The sequence below is a fragment of the Protopterus annectens genome, chromosome 2.part0 (assembly GCF_019279795.1).
Source record: "Protopterus annectens isolate FY-2018-M chromosome 2.part0, PAN1.0, whole genome shotgun sequence".
Lineage (NCBI taxonomy): Eukaryota > Metazoa > Chordata > Ceratodontiformes > Protopteridae > Protopterus > Protopterus annectens.
In genome coordinates, this window is record NC_056728.1 from 681,889,760 (window position 1) to 681,909,622 (window position 19,863).

Consider the following 19,863-nt stretch of genomic DNA (forward strand, 5'->3'; position numbering starts at 1 on the left):
CTACCCATGCCTCTAATGTGAGGAAATCTCCCTACTAAACAAACTTGGACTATTAACAAAATACCATCAGAGTTTTCTCAAAATACATGACAGAACATAATTACCAGAAGGAAAGATTACCAAACTCAAGATCTCACAATACAAATGTTTGAACTCATATCTAGTGTATCTGCTATATTTCAGAATAATTCTGAAGTTTCACTGGTTATTTTCCGACTTGTTCACTAATGAAACAAACCACTGAAATATACATAAATATTAATGGTCTGTGAGGAACAGAAAGATGTTTATTCCGAACAAAACTTCTACTTTTACAAAGGTTCATTCAATTTTACATTGTAAACATTGCAGAATATAAGAATTACATTCACCTCGGTTGAGTAGGCCAAATTCAGAGTGAAAAACCCCAACTAGTGTTGAATACCCTGAATTAACATGAGTGTTGATAGCAGCTCGAAAAGCCTTGCCCCAAGCAGCAGGACCTCCAGGTTTCATTTGAAAGGTGATAATCTCATAAACCCCTGAAAAACATAGATAAAGTACACGTTACTAAATAAAATTATACAGTTTTGTAAAAGCTATACTATACTAACAACAAAATTAAGAAGTCAGCACATTTTTAAAACCAGGTATGTCACTTGTCTAGTCAGGATGTAATAGACGAGGCTTTGTGGGTTCTGTTCAAGCAGCTTTATTATGTACAAACACATCACGATTGAAGCTTATTAACTTTAACTTAGGTAACTTGCACACAATAGCTACATTCACTCATATATGCTCACTTTCTGGCTGCACTTTCAAAATGGCACTGGGTATAGCACGTGCCTGCTATTTGTGTGTGCACGTTCAGTCCTTTATATGCTTCTTAAAGATACAGCACCCACACTCTGTTTTATATCCTCCCTCTTTGAGAAATAGACCATGCAATGCTGAGAATATCAGTTGACATGCAAATAATACAAATAGCTCTTTGGCATGCAATTATACAGAACTAGGTGCATATATACAGTTATGTCCAGGTTGCTGTGTACCTCACACTAGGTCTGGAAGTACAACCAAATCATGTGACATAAAACTGAATTAGACTTGGCAGCTGGAACGGTCCCTGCTGAATGTTCAATCTTAGGAATATCAGGAACATCCTCAGGAATAGAAGTTATGACACATTCTGGAATGGGAACATTGTCTGGATTGCTCTGAGATCTAGAGTCTGTAACACAGGTACAATGCTGCGATAACAGTTCTGATACAAGAAGAAGATGTCTGTGATTTCCCCTGTACTCCACACCCTCAGATTCTACGAAGTAGGATCTCGGCTTGGTACATATACCTGTTATTTGAGCAATCCGGTCGAAACCTTTTGCCATTTCTAGCCTCACTGTCTCTCCTTGTTTCAATGGACAAAGAAATCTGCTCGATTTATCATAACTGGACTTCTGGAAAGAACGCTTCCTGAATAACTGGGCTCTGATGGTTCTGTTCTTCTTAGCTTTACGCCTCAATAAACTGGAACTAATAGGAAATGTTGTTCTGGTTTGCCTGGATAGAAGTTTCTGAGCAGGTAAGCCAAGCATATTGTCACAGGGTATGTTTCTGAGATTAAGTAAATTCAAAAAGACATTGGTATTATCATGCGTTGACCTTTCCAGTTAGTGCTTTGCACTCTGCACTGCACGTTCGGCTAGGCTACTTGACTGTGGATATTCTGGACTACTAGCAACATGTATAAAAGTCCCATTGTCTTGGGAATGGAAATGCTTCCATTGCTCTACTTATAAAATCACAGCTTACTCTACTGAATGTTTCCTCTGAATCATAAACCAACAACAGCGGTACTTTCTTACATTCTGCTTCTCTCTGGATCATCACTGTTCTATTAATGGGTAATACAATCACCCTCTTCCCATATCTTTAAAATACTATTAAACAAAACCTTCCAGATCCTTATCACTTTCTTCCTTCCTAACTTCCACAGGATTACCATCTATTCCTGAAAACTTCTCTGAAGACCGACCATACATCATTGTTTTTCTCTCTTCTTCTCCCATCTTAGCTATTAGCTGTTGAAGCTCACCTTCCTCTAACCCTGGCATAATTAAGTCTTCCATAAATATTTCCATTTGTGCTTTTTCTTGATTTTTACATTTCTCTGCTTTATACGAATGTTCATAAAATTTCTAAAATATCTGTAATACCTCTAATGGATGTCTGGTCATTTTTCTTGTTACAGGCTCCCTATGTTTGGTGATAACCCTTTCTACTTTTGGTTGCCTAATCAGTTGTGCTACATGTTTTTGTGCTCTGGAGCGGTTATCAAAATATCTGCTTAACAGCCAACTTCCCACACTCATGTATATTATCCAAACACTCCCTTATTTTCCCTTTAGCACTCTGCCAGTTGCTCCTCCTCTTGTTCTAGTGAGATTTCCTTTATTCTGCAATAATTTAACCTTTGTCTGCTCCGGTAAATAGTTCCTATTACTTCTTAACCATACCTCTTTCCCTTTTATTTCAATTCTATTTTAACTAAATTATCTTTTTATCCCACTCAGTAGCTATCCTTTCTGAAGAAATTTCCATCTTCCATAATAACTCTCAAATAATTTTCAGTATTCATTCTTTAAATTCCTCTCTTTAACAGGTATGCAGGAAATTGCCAGCTATTCAGTTTTACTTCACTACCCTATATGTTTATCCTAGTTTTATAGGTGAATAATCTGAAATAGTTACTGGATATGAGGTGAAGCTGTCAATTAAATCTACACGTTCCTGTGAAATATAGCTTCTATCCGGTGTAGTCCAGTTACTGCACCTTAGGGAAAATTATGCAAATTTTGTCTGAGATAATACTACTGAATTCACATCTTCCATACCAAATATCTTCATAAATGTATTCAGAAATCAACCCTCTTTTGTTATATTTTTTCTTCAATGTCTCCGTGTTAACAGCCTCACTATTGCAAATCAAGTTCCAGACCTCACCTATAAATATTTCCTGCTGACAGCTAATTATTTCTCACAAAATTTTCTTAAGCTCCACAACAGAAGTTTTTTGGTGGTATATAAATTTCATGCCAGCGTAATACTCCTCCTTTGACAATAGCCCCTTACTACGAAAACCTACCATTATTGTCTTTTTTCCCACTTCTATCACTATTTGTGCTACTCTTACAATTAGTATTATCACTCCCCTCTTCCTTTGTCCCTGATATTCTGCTGAACTTCCACTCTGAATTCCTTGTCAAATTCACATGCTCAATTCTATACAAATGTGTCTCCTGCAATATTACTATTTACACCCTATATTTCTTAATATAACTAACTACTCTTTGCTTTTTGTGTACACCTGAAATGCCATTCACATTCCAACATAATAAGGACAGAGTAGACATTATGACAGAAGGTTGATGCTCTCACCTATTATACATGACAGTTCTTTTGAATGTTTATTTCCACCTTTGTCTTACATGCACATACTGTTTGGCAGGCTGATCTTTTATACAGTTGTTTCTTCTTATCTCCATTTGAACCTACATTGCATTTTTCGACTTTCTGCTGTAATGAAAATCCTCAAACAAAAAACTACATATATTTTTACCCATCCCTTATTAACTTAGAATAAATACACAAGGCTAATTCCCCATTAACTTAGAATAAATACACAAAACTAGGTACATTTTAATCAAATGAAGTTTAACCTTCTAGATATGGCGACTGCCCCAAATTGATGGCTGTAGCCACAGGCATTAATTGATCTAAAATTAAAGGTTATCCATGCTAGAGGGCATGTTACATCCTATGTCTCCTCTTACACTGATTGTAGTCTGTACTTTTCTTATCTGTATTTCCCTCAAAGATGTGAAAAAAAATAGCTTGCATGCTTTCAGATAACATTAACTTATAGCCACTGGCAACATTTAAATAAAACTTAGTGCATACTTTTTATTAAATAAATCAAAGTATTACGGCTGCTGGGGACACTAAGATTTCTGATTCAGTTTCCCCAATTTCAGACTTTATTTTTCATTGAACTGCTTGCCAATGCACCTTTAAATCTTAACAAAGAATGTTCACAACTTTCAAGACTAATTACTTGCATCTGCAGACAGCTTCTCAGTAATGACTTTAAAAAACAACTAATAACTTTGAAGGATTCTTTAGAACCCAATGCACAGAGTTCTCCTGGCAAACATCATTCAGCTGCAGACTTCAAAACAAGCTAATAACACTGTAATTTCAAGAAACCCGCCAAACAAGGTTTCTTCATTTTTTTCTCATCTTTCAAGCCTATTTGTTAAAGTCCATAGCTCAAGCTAAGGACATTAATCCAGACATCCATCTTTATATATACAAAGGGAATTACTATCTTAACCCTACATGTATAAATGTGTACTGCTTTTTTATATCACCCAGATAAAGCTCCTTTAAATATAAAGAATTATGACTTACTAATTGTTCACTGTGCAAGTGGACTAGTCTATTGACCCTATTCAACCACAACCCAAGCTCAAAGACCAGAAAATACATCATAGTCTTTCTATCTGTAATACGGTATACAAAATGAGTATATAGCAAAATTCAGAACATACTGGCAAGGCTGAATGCTAATAGGGTAACAATAAAAGATCTAGTCACAGCACATTTAGAAAAGAAAAAAGATATATACAAAATGCAAATTAAGATATGCATAAAATACAGTGCAGTCATACATCCAATATTGAAACTCATACATGCATGTGAAATATATGTGCATACAATGCTACATTAAGAGGATGAGAAAAGGTTATTAAACGTTTTTTGTTATTCAAGACCTGGGATGATAAGCTATCTAACCATTATCATGTTAGCAGTTGTAGGTATATTCATTAAAGAGATGCTCTCTAAGTACATCTTTGAAGCTTCTAATGGTATCTAGACTTCCGATGTCTGTAGGCAGGTGGTTCCAGGTAGCCTTCTGTACACTAGGACCTGCTCTCTCTCTCTCTCTCTCTCTCTATAGTACAGCAGTCTTAAATGGAGGGCGTACAAAAGAGAAATTGTGTGCCTGTGTACTAAGTACATAAAGGTTGTCTTATAATGGTAGTCTCGCTCTCAAAGGGGTGCAGAAACCATGTTTTAACATTAGAGTACTTGGAAGAAAAGTGGTCCTATGAGGCACTGAAAGCCATCTGGATTTTTTTAGCAAATTACAATGGTGCAAACAGTGGCTTGCTAATAGAATAAATCTGCAGATTTTATTCTCAGCAGTCTGAATTCTGTCAGCATTGTGATCTGAATGCATAACAAGAAAAGGAAGGCCATATTCAATTTGGGTATTAAAATATTTTTAATAATGATCCTGCGAGCAGTATGTGAAAGGAGGTGACTGATCAAACAACACTAATTTAACTGAGCGAGGACTTTAGTAGTAACAAAATCTGTATGTGTGGTAAAGGAAAGGAAAGGGAAGGGTTGAGTCCCTCATAAAATTTTTGATTTTCTGGTAAATCAGAGGTAGTCACATTTCATACTTCTTATTTAAAAAAAGAAATACATGCTGATGCAGAACCTGTAAGGTGTATTATGTGTTCTTGATGTGGATGCCAACTTTCACATCTTGATGCCCCAAACACATAAGTTGGTTTTGACTGGAAACCCATTCATAACCCTCGCTATAGAAGGCCAGCTGGTTACACATACCACATGTACCTCACTTCTGTTATTTACACTCACCTTTAAAATACTTAATAGCAGATACTGCTTCCCTCTCAGACACAGACTAAACAAGGACATCTTTATATGATGCACACACAAACTCTTGCGCTACTTTAACAATGGAAAGATTCCAATTTGTGTCTGCCACTGGAGAAAACATTTTAAAAGATATTTACTCCCGGTAAACGGAATCAACTCCTGATAGAAATTTACAATTAAACTAAATACCTACATTTCAGGATTAAATTAGCACACTAAGGATTATTATTCATGTTGCTGCTTTAAAAATAATAGGTCAAACCAAATCTGTACACGTCATTAACATATGTATTCAACAAATAGTTGCTGGAACTCTACTTACAACTGTCTGGCAATGCACAATTAGTGTAGTAAAAGTTAAAAACCCTGGAGTTAAGTTATCTTTCTAACACTGTTTCCATTCACACTGTAAATATTGTAAATTCTGCTTCTTAAAACAATGTGTACTCATTTTACTTGTACATAACTGACTTGTAAATGATGAAGTTTTAGTACACAATCATCTAATGACACTCTTAAATATTCTGTCTACAAATATCCCACTATTGTTGTGTTGTTGTGTCTTTCGGCTTTTCCCAGTTAGGGGTCGCCACAGCAGAACTCCGGTCCACTAATGATTGGTAGTTGATTTTTACGTGCCAAGTTACCAACCCTGATGCACAACCTTCAACGAAGGTACGCCCATTCACGCATGTCTCCACGAAGAAGACGCTCTAGCTGAGAATCGAACCAGACAGCGTCTTACTGTGAGGTGACAACACTACCGCAGCACCACCACTGCGACTGTATGTATTTTTAACTCCTGTTGTCTCTGGGAAATATGACTACTGTTGATGGAAAAAAATAATGGTGGTGCCCTGCGTGGCATTGGCTGCTTTGGATCGCTACAGAAAAGTGCACTACTTGTCTTGTTTTTGTCAGAAACAACAGGAAAAAAAAAGACTTAAGGGCAAGAAATGAAAGTATAATTAACTACAATGCTGAGAATCTTCTGGAAATCCAATGACATATCTCACTGTGCTGTACGCTTGATGAACTGCTAGCAGAGAGGTCTACAAACTCAAACACAATCCAAGAACTCCTGCAGCTTGGAATCTTAATGGAACATGGTAAAAACTGTAGAAATCTGTCAAACCTGTCTAACCAGTTGACAATCGGACATGGGAAGCATATTAAAGGGAAAAGATGTGGAAGATCAAGAAAGTGAAGCTCTAGAGCAGGAATTAATCCCGGATTGAAAAGAAATCCACACAGGCCTGCACTTCCATGTTGCTGTTATATGCTCACTGGAGAGCAAGACAGGCACAGTACAGTTGTGTACACTTACCATAAATGTAGATGTTCGAGTGTATTCACTGTTGCAGTCATTACATTTGGGTAATCTGCTGGCAGGTTGCTCTCAGTCAGCCTGATTAACAAAGTCTTGGGTCCTGCGTCGGTTGCTGTCCCTTCTTCCATTACGTCAGGTCATCAGGGGTATAAAACATGCAGCCAACGCCATTACATCAGTTTTTCTTGCCCCAGATGTCAGGTGCCCCCCAAATAGGGAGCAAATAAAATTAAAAACACAAAAAATATACCTCCAATCCCAAAAGCAAATACATCAAAAGGGTTTTTAAGCATAGTGAAAGAAAGTAGAGGTATAGCCAGAGAAAAATAGGGGGCTGGAGGGAGGGTAACCAGGACTGCAACAGTGAATACACTTGAACATCTACATTTATGGTAAGTGTACACAACTGTACTATGTTCTTCGTGTTTCACTGTTGCAGTCATTACATTTGGGTAGATTCCCAAAGCTATGGTTGGGTGGAGGGAATTATACAGCATTAGGACCAGCTATAAGGCCCTGCAGGACAGCAGTGGCAAAGCCAGCTCTGGATTTAGAGAAAAGTGGTAAATGGTAATGTCTGGTGAATGTATGAACTGAGCTCCAGGTAGAATCTTCTAGAATGTCCCTGGTAGGAACACCTCTGAGAAAGGCTGTTGAAGTAGATGCAGCCCTGGTGGAATGAGATGTGATCCCCTGGGGGATAGTTTTTCCATGGTGTATATAGCAGAAATGAATACAATGGCTTATCCATTTGGAAATGGTTTGCTTTGAAATAGCCTTTCCCTCTGCCCCTGCAGCAAATGCCACCAGCAGTTGTTCAGATTTTCTTAGAGATTTTGTCCTGTTTAAGTAAAATCTAAGTTGTCTGTGTACATCCAACGAATGCAGAATCTGCTCCCCCTTGTTCTGTAAATTGGGAAAGAAAGTTGGCAAACGAATGGTCTGATTAAGAGCCACACTGGATACCACCTTAGGCATGAAGGATGGATTGGTCCTGAGAGATACCCTTTCTGTAGGAAAAATGATGAAAAGCTCCGCTGCCATAAGAGCCTGTAATTTGGAAATCCTTCTAGCTGAAGTGACTGCTAAAAGGAAAACTGTTTTTCAGGAGAGAAATTTTAAGTCTGCAGTAGCAGCTGGCTCGAAAGGAGGGAGAGTGAGCTTCTCCAATACAAAATTGAGGTCTCAGGCAGGGGTTGAAGCTCTCCTGGGTGGTCTTAAGTTTTTGGCCCCTCTGAGATACTGCTTTAGCAGAAGATGAGAGAAGAGAGGAGGTTCTGTGCTATAATGAGCTGAAATGGCTGAGGCATGGAGTTTTATGGAAGAAAAAGACAAGACCTTGTGAAGCATCTCACTTAAGTATTGCAAAATCTGAGGAATGTTGGGCACTGCTGTGCTTATCCCTTGAGATTGATTCCAGGCACAGAATCTTTTCCATTTGTCAGCATAAGATTTTCTAGTACTAGGTCTTCTCGCCTCCAAAATGACATCCATTCACAGGTTTGCTGAAGGATGCTAAGGGTGAATTTAGGTGATTAGCCACGCTGCAAGATTCAAAGTTTGGAGCTGAGTGTGCAGAATTTGGTTGTTCTGTTGAGACAGTAAGTAAGGTGTCTGAGGCAGGTGCCATGGTGGAAGGTGTGACACATTGCGCAGGAGTGGGTACCAGTGTTGCAGAGGCCAGTCTGCAGCAATCAAAATAATTTTTGGTTTGTCCTGTTTGACTTTTAGTAGAACTTTGGAGAGCAGAGGCAGAGGGGGAAAGGCATAGACTGATAGGTTTTTCCAGCTGAAGGATAGAGCAACCACTTTCCAGGCTTTTTTGTGATGAATTCTTGTGCAAAATTTGTCCAACTAATAGTTCTGGGGTGAGCCAAAAATATCTATGTCTGGAATCCCCCATTTGTGTGTCAACATGCTGAAAATCCGTAGTTCCAGTTTCCATTCATGTGGGTCCATGAGATTTCTGCTTAGTTTGTCTGCCAGAGTATTCAGCTTTCCTGGCAGGAATTGAGCTTGTAGTTGTACTTGATAGGTCAAGGTCGTGTTCCACAATGCCATGGCTAGTCTGCAAAGGGGGTAGGAGTGTGTAACCCCCTTCTTGTTTATGTACCACATAACTGTGGTGTTGTCTGTCTTTATCATTAATTGTCCTGGATGAAGGTAGTCCTTGAAGGCTGTCAGTGCATTCTGTACAGCTAGAATTTCTCTTTGACTGATAAGAAGGTGCATTTGATTTGGGCTCCATTTGCCCTGAATGCACATCCCTGCCAGATGTGCCCCCCCAAACATAGTCTGATGCGTCTGTAGTTAGGGTTTGGGCAGCAGGGGGTGGTGTGAATGGCAGTCCCTTGTTTTTGTGGCAGGCCTCTGCCCACCATATGAACTCTGGTTGCAGGCAAGGTATGATAGGAATCATTGTTTCCAGGCTGTGACAATGCTGACTCCATAGACTTTTTAAGTACCACTGAAGTTTCCTCATATGCAGTCTTGCATATGGAATTAGAAGACTGCAGGAGGCCATGAATCCCAAATCTTGTAGTATTTGCCTTGCAGAAAGCAGGGTTTTTGTGGCCACCTGTGTGAAGTAAGTCACCAATTGAGTTTGCTTCTCTGGCGTAAGGAAAGCCATCTGGCAAGTTGTATTCAAGCTTGCACCCAGGAATGTATATTTTTGAGAGGGTACCAGTTGTGATTTCTTTTCGTTTATAGTGTACCCTAGACAAGTTAGAACCCTTTTTACAAACGCCAGATGGTTTAGAAGAGTGTCCTTGTTTTCTGCCTGAATTAGACAATCGTCCAGGTATGGATATATTTTAATATTTCTTTGCCTGCAAAATGCAATTACTGGAGCCAGGCACTTTGTAAAGACCTTGGGCGCAGTAGATAAGCCAAAGGGCAGTGCAGAGAACTGGTAATACAAGTAGCCTGCTTTGAAGTGGAGGTATCTTCTGCAAGATTCCCTGATTGGGATATGCAGGTAAGCCTCTCTTAAATCTAGAGTTGCCAACCAGGCATCTTTGCCTAGCATACGAAGTAACTGGTGAAAAGTCAGCATCTTGAATTTTCGGATGTTCAGAAAGGTGTTTAGAGTAGATAAGTCCAGAATTGGACGCCATGATTTGTCTTTTCTGGGTACCAGGAAAAGTATGGAATAGAAACCTTGTCCCTTTTCCTCTTCTGGTACTGGTTGAATAGCCCCCATGCTCATGAGGGAAAGTACTTGTTTCTGGGCCTCCGTCCACTGATTTGGGGGCAGGTCTGGCCATCTGTTTGGAATTGGCAACGTGTGGAAATGAAATCTGTATCTCTGGGATACTATATTTAAAACCCATTTGCCCTGGGTTATAAGTTGCCAGTTTCTTGCATGAAGAGCCAGTTTTTCCCCCAAAGGGGCGGCTAACAGGTAACTGCTTGGTAAGTGTAAAGGGAAGTCATTGAGACTGCTTACCATAGGGAGATGTCTTGTTGTTTCCAGATTTGGAAGAGGAGACATCCCATTGTTTTGTTCTGAAAGTCCCTTGGGACTGAAACCTGGAGCCTTTGGAATGTCTACGTTTGACTTGAATGGCTCTCGAAGGAACTGGAAAAGACTAGTTCTTAGTAGGCCAGTGCCTACTAATCTTGGAGGTTGCACTTGTAAGAAATCTTTCACAGTTTGCATAGATTTAGCTTTATCTTCCATCTTTTTTTAAAAATTCTTCAGCCTTATTACCAAAGAGACGGTCCTGTTATAAAGGAGCATCCAACAATTTTGCTTTAACATGATCAGGCAGATTTTGCTCTTTGAGCCAAGCATGCCTTCTTAGCACAGACCCAGTTACAGCAGCCCTGCAAGAGGCCTCCAAAGAATCAAAACCACACTGCAAAATATGTTTTCCAACTTGTTCAGATGAATGCAATAAATCTTGTAAATCCTTATTTTCCACACAGTCAGAAATTAACATAATTTTCTGTTTTAGCAGTCCCATGATATGCTGTTGATATTTTAGCATATGAAATTGACAGTTTAAAGCCCTGATTGCCAAGGTTGCAGAAGCGTAAACCTTCTTACCGCATCTAGCCAACGCCCTGGAAACTCTATCAGAAGGGGGTAGGATTTTTAGCAGTAGAAGCCTTAACACCCTTGGGACCCTGAGAAATGGTTTCAGGATCTGCAACAGGATTTTTGAAAAGGAATTTGTGGGAGTCAGGAACCCTGTAGTATCTGTCTGACTTACAAGGAGCCGGAGGCAGAGAATCAGGAGCCATACTAGATTCTGAAAAGACATCAACAATGTCTAGAACAGGAGGTATAGACAAAGGCCTATGCTGAGGAAGAAAAATAAAATCCCCAAGTCTCTTTTTAGATTCAGAAAAATCCTGACTTTTCCAGTGGAAATGTTCCCTTAAGGTATGTAAAGTTTCCCCCAAAAAAATCCTCAGGGGGAGAAGCAGAAGGAATGGAATCTTCTCCATCAGAGTCCTCATAAGTAGATAGAAACAATTCCTGTTCATTAGAAGAGTCAGAAGAAATAGAATCCTGTTCAGAAGATTCATAATCAATGTCTTGCCTAGGTCTCTTAGAAGGGGGGGGAGGTTGGCTACCCCTGATCAGAGTAATTAAATCTTCAGCCATTTTGATCATTTGTTTTTTAGGCATAGGGGCCTGCAAATGTGGCCCAGGTGTCGGTTTTTTAAGCATAGGCTGAGATTTTGGCCTGAAGATGGCGTCGGTCTAATATACAAATCTGTAGGCCTGAAAACACCCTCAGAAGCCGGTGCCTGCACAGCGGCTCTGGACACATCCAAGGCAAAGACATCTGTGGGTTCCATAATTGAAGCATCTCACGGCATACCGGACTCCGAATGGGTCTCAGTAGAGGCCTGCAAATCAGAAGTAGTGGGTTTCAGGGGCTGCGAAAGTGCCTCACTGAGTACCGGCGAACTGGCGACTAGCTTAGGAGAAGCATCGTCAGCAGTTTTGGACCTCAACGGCCTGTCTTTGTCTTTTTCTTTGCGTTTTTTAGGTATTCCGGTAGTCGGATTGTTAATAGACAACATTTCTGGATAGTTAAAGCGCGAGCCAAAATAATTAGAAGCAAAAATGTACCGACGTTTGACAGTGCGTTGATTAAATAAAGCACTAAACCGACAGCAAGGAACGTTGTGGTGAGGGCCTAGGCAAGAAATGCAGTACAAATGAAAATTCTTATGATGTATTTGCTTCCCATAAGTAATGCAATTATTAACTTTTACGGACATCGGTAAGGAGCAAGAAAAAGTTTCCTCAACGGGGTACTTAGCTTTTTAGTTGAAGACTTTGGATCTGAAACTCGAAAATGAAAATTTCAGGAGTCGGCCAACCGGCACTTGCGAAATGCTTCTGCTTCGGGCACCGCACGGCAAGAAAGACTGATGTAATGGCATCGGGTGCATGTTTTATACCCCTGACGACCTGACATCATGGAAGAAGAGACAGCAACCGACGCAGGACCCAAGACTTTGTTAATCAGGCCAACTGAGGGCAACCTGCCAGCAGATTACCCAAATGTAATGACTGCAACAGTGAAACACGAAGAACATCTTAAGGATGGATCTTTCCAGACAATCTAAGGTGATAGTTATTTACTTGTGTTCACTGAAATTTGATTGAACTCCAATATGAACTCCAATGATAGCACAATATATGTGGAGGAGATGTCATTATTTTGTGCTGACAGAAATCACTCTCTCTGTGGCAAATCTCATGGAGGGGGTGTTTGTGTATATATCAACAACATCTGATGTACAAACTGTGAAATAATTGCCTCTCACTGCTCAAAGAACATTGAGTTCATGTCAATAAAATGCAGACCCTTCTACTTGCCTAGGGAATTCAATGGATTGAGCATAACAGCTGTTTACACCCCCCTAGAGCTAATAACAACGTGGCACTGAACATTCTGTACATGTCAATAAATAACCTCCAGAATAAGAACGCTGAGTTTGCCCAAATAATTGCAGGTGATTTCGATCAAGTTAACTTGAAATCTGTATTACCCCATTACCATCAACATATGAACTTTGCAACAAGAGGGGAGAACACACTGGATAAAGCGCACACAAATGTAAAACTGGCCTACAAAGCAGTACCTTATCAAAATTTGGGCAACTCAGACCATCTGGCCATCATGCTGCTTCCTGCATACACCACTGCTGAAAAGGGGCAAACCTACAACCAAACAAGTAAGGATGTGGATTGAGGGAGCAGTCTTGGCACTACAGGACTGCTTAGAATGTGCAAACTGGTCGGTGTTTAGCACTGAAGCTGTAAAGAACCAACATACTGACCTGGAAGAGTATGCAGAATCTGTAATGGCCTATATTTCAAAATACCTTGATGACGTAACAGTCATCAACTGTATCACCATGCATGCTAATTAAAAACCCTGGTTATCTGGTTAAGTACATCAGCTCCTAAGGCACTAACTGATGCATTTAAATCAAAAGACAAGGATGCCCCATGACAGGCCAAAGCAAATCTAAGTAGAGATATAAAGGAGGCCAAGAGGACCTATGGATGTAAAATTCAGGGATGCTTCTCTGACCAAAGGGACTCCAGATGTCTCCGGCAAGGCATACAAGCCATAACTGACTACAGGCCTGCATGCTCTCCATGTGATGACAACACAAAGTTTCTGAAAAAACTAAACATCTGTCGCTCGTCTAGTCAGGATGAAGTAGACAAACACTGTGGTTTCTGTTCAAGCAGCTTTATTATGTACAAACACATCAGAAATGAGGCTAAGTAACTTTAACTTAAATAAATTAGGTATCATACACATACATGTTCACACTCTGGCTGCACTTCTCAAAATGGCTTTGAAGCTAGCACGTGCTTGCTATTTATATGCACGTGCTATCCTTGGAAATGCTTCTTAAAGGTACAACACAGCTCACTATTGTACATCTACTTCAGCAGATTTGATATGGATAATAACACTGTGCCAAATAAGCTCCCTGTCGAACAGGGTGAGGAAGTGCTATGTCTAAGAACATCTGATGTTCTGAAAACCCTGAGGCAAGTAAACCCAAGAAAAGCAGCTGGTCCTGATAATGTTATGGGAAGGGTTCTAAGAGACTGTGCTACCCAACTGTCCACTATACTAACAGATATATTCAACATATCCCTGCAACTAGCCACTGTACCCAGTTGCTTCAAAAATACAACAATCATTCCCTTACCCAAGAAATTCCAACAGACAAGCTTAAACGATTACCAGCTTGCTTGTTTGATTTGTGTTTTACATCAGAAATGAGGCTAAGTAACTTTAACTTATAAACAAATTAGCTATCATACACATACACGTTCACGATCTGACTGCACTTCTCAAAATGGCTCTGAAGCTAGCATGTGTTTGCTATTTATATGCATGTGCTGTCCTTGGAAATGCTTCTTAAAGGTACAACACAGCTCACTATTCTACATCCACAGTCTTTGAGAAATGAGTCATGCATTATTGATGACACTGATTGACAATCAATTGATACAAATGATTCTTTGTCATATAATTATACAGAACTAGATACATATATACAATTACGTCCAGGTTGCTGTGTATTTCACACTATGTCAGGAAATTCGACCAAATTGTGCGACACAAAAATTAGAATTAAGTCAAGCAACTGGGATTGTCTCTGCTGAATGTTCAACTTTAGGGACATCATGAACATCATCGGAAGCGGACGTAAGAGTCAAGACACGTTCTGCAACAGGAATATTGTCTGGATTGCTTTGAGATCTAGAGTTTGTATCACAGGAGCAATGTTGTGATATCTGTCCTGATACAGGAAGATGATGCCTGCGATTTCTCCTGTACTCCACACCCTTTGATTTCACAAAGTAGGATCTCGGCTCTGCACATACACTTGTTACTTGACCAATTAGGTCAAAATCTTTTGCCGCTGTGAAGATTGGAGGAAGATGGGCGAAGGCTGCCAGCTTAGTCAAATAGAATTTGATACATAATTCTATCAATTGTATAAATAAATGTAAAATACAGGCTTGTGTTTTTAAATGAAAGAAAATACTGTAAAATGTGAACTTCAAGATTGTTGCAACATTGCCATCTGCTGTAAGGAAAACCAGATCTTCCCTACGATATTGTTTTAAGTTTTGTGTGATCTCTGAACTTGTGTAGCATTGTACTGTAGTAGTTTTGTTTTGTGTTTTAATTATTTATTATTAAATATTTTAAAACCTTTACCTGTGGCTGGTTTATGTAGAGATAATATAACCTCTAAAGTACATTACATATTTCCACATTTTACTGTCTAAGTCACTCCAAATTAAGCCTAGACTGTGTAGTCATACCACCATTGGATTATAATATTGCACAGTAATAACTGGACACCCTTTTAAGGGTATTTAAGTAGCTGATAATTATATTAAGCTGGTGGTGGCAGTAATCACTACTGTATAGTCTGGGTAAAGGGGCACAGCTGGAGAATCTGTGTCAGCCTTTCCCAGGAGTGTCTGTGAAATTGTATAAATACTTATCTCAAAGTGTGGGTGGGTGTTAGCTACCTGGGCAGGGACATGAAACACTGGTTGGACAGAAAGGGTACTGGAGGTTAGCTTGCCAGCTAGGCTGAGATCTGGACCCTATAGCTGTGTCAGTGGGGAGTCTTACTGGGGACCTGGTGAGCAAGGGAGCAACTAGACCCAGACTGACTGAGATCTCTGTGTGCACTTAAGGGAAACTGTACTTAACTGTGTGTATTAGTTATCCTTTCCTCTTCTAGGAGACGACCTCCCTGGTGTTAGTGGTGAGGATTGAGGCTCCTTGATTGCTAGGCCAGGGCGCAGTTCATCACAGCCATTTGTATCCTGTCTCTCCTTCTTTTAATGGACAAAGAACTCTGCTTTATTTGTCATAACTGGACTTCTGGAAAGAACACTTTCTGAATAACTGGGCTTTGCTTGCTCTGCTGGTTTTAGCTTTAGGCCTCAACAAACTGGAACTGATAGGCAATGTTGCTCTGGCTTCCTAGATAGAAGTCTCTGAGCAGGAGAGCCAAGTATATTGTCACAGTGCATGTTTCTGAGATTGAGTAAATTCAAAAAGACACTGGTATTGTCATGCTTTGACTTCTCTAGTAATTGCTTTGCACTCTGTACCACACATTCAGCTAGTCCACTTGCCTGTGGATATTCTAGACTACTGGTAACATGTAAAGTCCCACGCTCTTGCAAATTTCTAAAACAACTGACTGGCAAATTGGGTACCATTGTCAGAGATAAGCTTCTGTGAATTTCCATAGACTAAGAAATGATGTTTCAACTTGGTAATAACAGTAGTGGATGTTAGGTTAGGTAGTAAATCGATCTCAAACCAGTTCGAATTGTCTCCCAATACGAAGTAAAGTTGATTGTTCCACTTGGATATGTCAGTGGCTACTGTTGACCAAGGAAGTTCAGGAACTTTACTTAGCTGAAGTGACTCTTTTTGTAAATGCAGTTTAGTACTATTGCAAACTGAACAAGAAGAAAGTACTCTATCAATGTCTTTTGCTAGAGAACGCCAAAATACTAGTCCTCTTGCCCTTCTTTTGGTAGCTTTAGAACCTGGGTGACCATGATGCAAAATCTGGATAGAATTTTATTGCAAGGAAGCAAGAACAACAATTTTAGGACCTCTGAAAATAATGCCATCTTCTATCAACATCTCATCTCTGTAAGGAAAATAATTTTGCACTTCAGGTGGTACACTAGACTGCTTTGACGGCCATCCAACATTAATGTAGTGACTGAGCTTCTGCAAAATTGGATCAGTCTTTGTATGATCTCTCAGCTTATCAAGTCTTCTGGTAGAAAATTACAAATTCCCATGACAATGAAGTCAAAATTCTCCACGTCAAGCTGTTCCATTGTATTTCTGGGCGATCTGGTTAAGGTGTCAGCCAGAAAAAGTTGTTTGCCTTTTGTATAGGCCATTTTGAAGTTGTATTCTGCAATTTGAGTATCATTCTTTATAATCTTGCTGGAGCTAAATGCATATGTTTCTTTGAAATAGTAACTAGAGGTTGATGATCAGTTTCAATCTGAATATCTTGACCATAGATATAATCATGAAACTTGGAATATGCAAATACTATTGCCAAAAGTTCCTTCTTGATTTGAGAATAATGCATTTCAGTTTGGGTAAGTGTTGTAGATGCATAGGCTACTGGCCTGCCTTCTTGAAGAATAACTGCACTAAGACCAAATTTTGAAGAATCGCAGGAAAGAGTTACTGGTTTATTGACATCATAGTATCTTAATGTAGGTGGGGTGGCAAATTTCTGCTTAAGGTCTTCAAATGCTTTCTGGTGCTGTTCCAACCAAGACCATATAACATTCTTACGTGTTAGCTCTCTCAAAGGTGCTGTCAATTCACTGAAGTCTGGTATAAATTTGCCTAAACAGTTGACCATACCAAGAAAACACTGTAGAGCTTGAACATTATCCGGTGCGGACATCTCAAGAATGCTTGCTTGAATGGGTGTGGTCTCAAGCCAATGCTATTAAACAAATGACCTACATATATGTAACTTTTGGTAGTCTGAATTTGCACTTTAGAGGATTGAGCTTTAGGTTCACTTCACGTGCTCTGTCTAGAACTCTCTTAAGACTTTTGTCATGCTCTGCTTCATCACTGCCTTCGACCAATAAATCATCTACTATTACAGCAAAAGGATAACTGAAAAAATTTGCTCCACTGCACTCTGAAAGACTTCACTTGCAGAATTTATTCCAAATGGCATCCTGAGGAATTTACATCTTCCAAATGGGGAACAGAATGTAGTCAGTAACGAAGATTTACAATCAAGTATCACTTGCTAAAATGAGCTTTTTGCATCCAAGTACAGCAGCAACCCCTTTGACTTTATGCATAGGATGATGCGGACCCTTTAATGCTTTGTTGAAATCTCTTGTGTCAATGCATATTCTGATTTTCTCTGAGCCTTTTTATGAGTGGCTATCATGGACGACACCCAATCAGCAGGTTCTGTAACTAGACAAATTAAACCTTGCCGCACTATTTTATCCAGCTAAGCTTTGACTTTATTCTGCATAGCTATCAGAACTTTTCTTGCTGGTCTGACTAATGGACTGACCTCTGGGTCTAACTTCATAGAATACACAACTGGGAGTTTGCCGAACTTGTCATCGAGAACATCAACATACTCTGAAAAAATAGTGTTAGTGAAGCCGGAACTGGGACATGGGCTTATTTGACAAACTTCTTTGATAAAAGAAAGCAGATTTACTCTCAAGACGGTCTGAGACTCAATAATGACTGCACAGGTCTTTGAACTACATAGGGAGGTTACTAGGCTAATGGACCTGGGGCCCTTACAAGCCTAGCCAAGAGTTTATCCCCAAAAAGAAACCTCAGTCAGCACATTTTGCCCTATTAATGAGGTTCACAAGTGGAACCCCTGGGACAAATTTGTGGTTTCCCATCCCCTCATCAAGGCTGTGCATGAAGAGGGTCTGCGAGGTGCTCTGTTTGACGTGTATGGGAAGTCTATTCCAGAGACAAGGCAGCCTCTGTGAGACAAACCTGTCTCTCCAGCAGGTTTTGTTAATGTCACATATTAGGTTCGGGCCTTTTGAGTGGGTAGTGTGTGATTAGTTAGACTTATGGACATGGAGCATCTCTACTAGGGCAGGGTCCGATATTGCCTTATAGGCAAGACACAGAACAGCCCTGAGCAACCTGTATGATACAGAGTAGAGTGATAGTGATCTCAGCCTGTCTGCATAGGACAGGTGTCGTGGAGCTCATGGATTCTCTTTGTGAGGCATTTCAGTGGTCTTTCCAGTTGGTGCAGATGTTTGGAGAGGTACATCCCAAACGGGCATTATACTTAATTACTGGTCCAATAAGGGAAGAGTATAGAGAGGTAATAACCTCCTTTTTTCTGGATGCAATCCCTTTACTTATGAGATGAACCAAGTAAAAGGCTTTTCTGACCACTGCCGCCACATGATGGTTGAATGTAAGATTATCAACCTGAGGCCCCAGGTCTCTCACCACAGGTTGTGTGCTTAGGGGGTTGCCGTTGATGTGGTAATCAGTATGGGTCGTGTTTTTGCTGAATGTTATGATGATACATTTTTTTTGCATTTAGCTTGCGGCCATGACTTTGGCACCAGTAATTAGTTGCTGTGAGACCCGCTTTCAGTATGTTATCATCGTTTGGGGGTCAATGACAGCACCCAACTTACAGTCTTCGGCAAACTTGGTCAGCCACAGGACTTTTGTCTTTGTCTGTATGTCCGAGAAATAGATGCCAAACAGTAGGGGTCCCAGGACAGATCTCTGGGGAACTCCACTAGTGACAGGTCTGCTATCGGAGGTGGCGGTACCTATTTTGACTTTGAGGGTCCTGTCGATCAGCCAGTTGGTCACCCACCTGATGAGATAGGGATTTACGCCAAGTTGTGTTAGCTTTTCGATGATGCCCAAGTGGGGGATTGTGTCAAAGGCCCTGCCCAAGTCAAAGTAAGCTGTGTGTACTGACTTTCTCTCATCCAGGGTCTTGTTGACAGTCTCAAAGAATTCGACCAGGTTCAAACAGGCAAGATCTGTCCTTGACAAATCCAAACTAGGTGGGACAAGTGCTTGGAGATTGCCTATGTCCTTGTTTATGAAATCTATAATAATACACTCCATGGCTTATTTATGAGATCTATAATAGTATGCTCCATTGCTTTACAGATCAGACTTGTCAAGCTAAAGGGGCAATAGTTTCCAGGGTCAGTAGTGGCACCGCCTTTGTGCAAGGGG

At 40.1% G+C, this 19,863-nt stretch overlaps 1 protein-coding gene across 1 annotated transcript in view; it reads right to left on the minus strand.

Annotated features, from left to right (window-relative positions):
* Window positions 1-19,863, minus strand: part of NIPSNAP3A (nipsnap homolog 3A) — a 484,684-nt gene that overhangs the window by 270,591 nt on the left and 194,230 nt on the right. Inside the window, exon 4 of the mRNA XM_044061013.1 lies at window positions 372-521. Within this exon, the coding sequence (XP_043916948.1) occupies window positions 372-521 (150 nt within the window). The remainder of the gene's footprint in view (window positions 1-371; window positions 522-19,863) is intronic.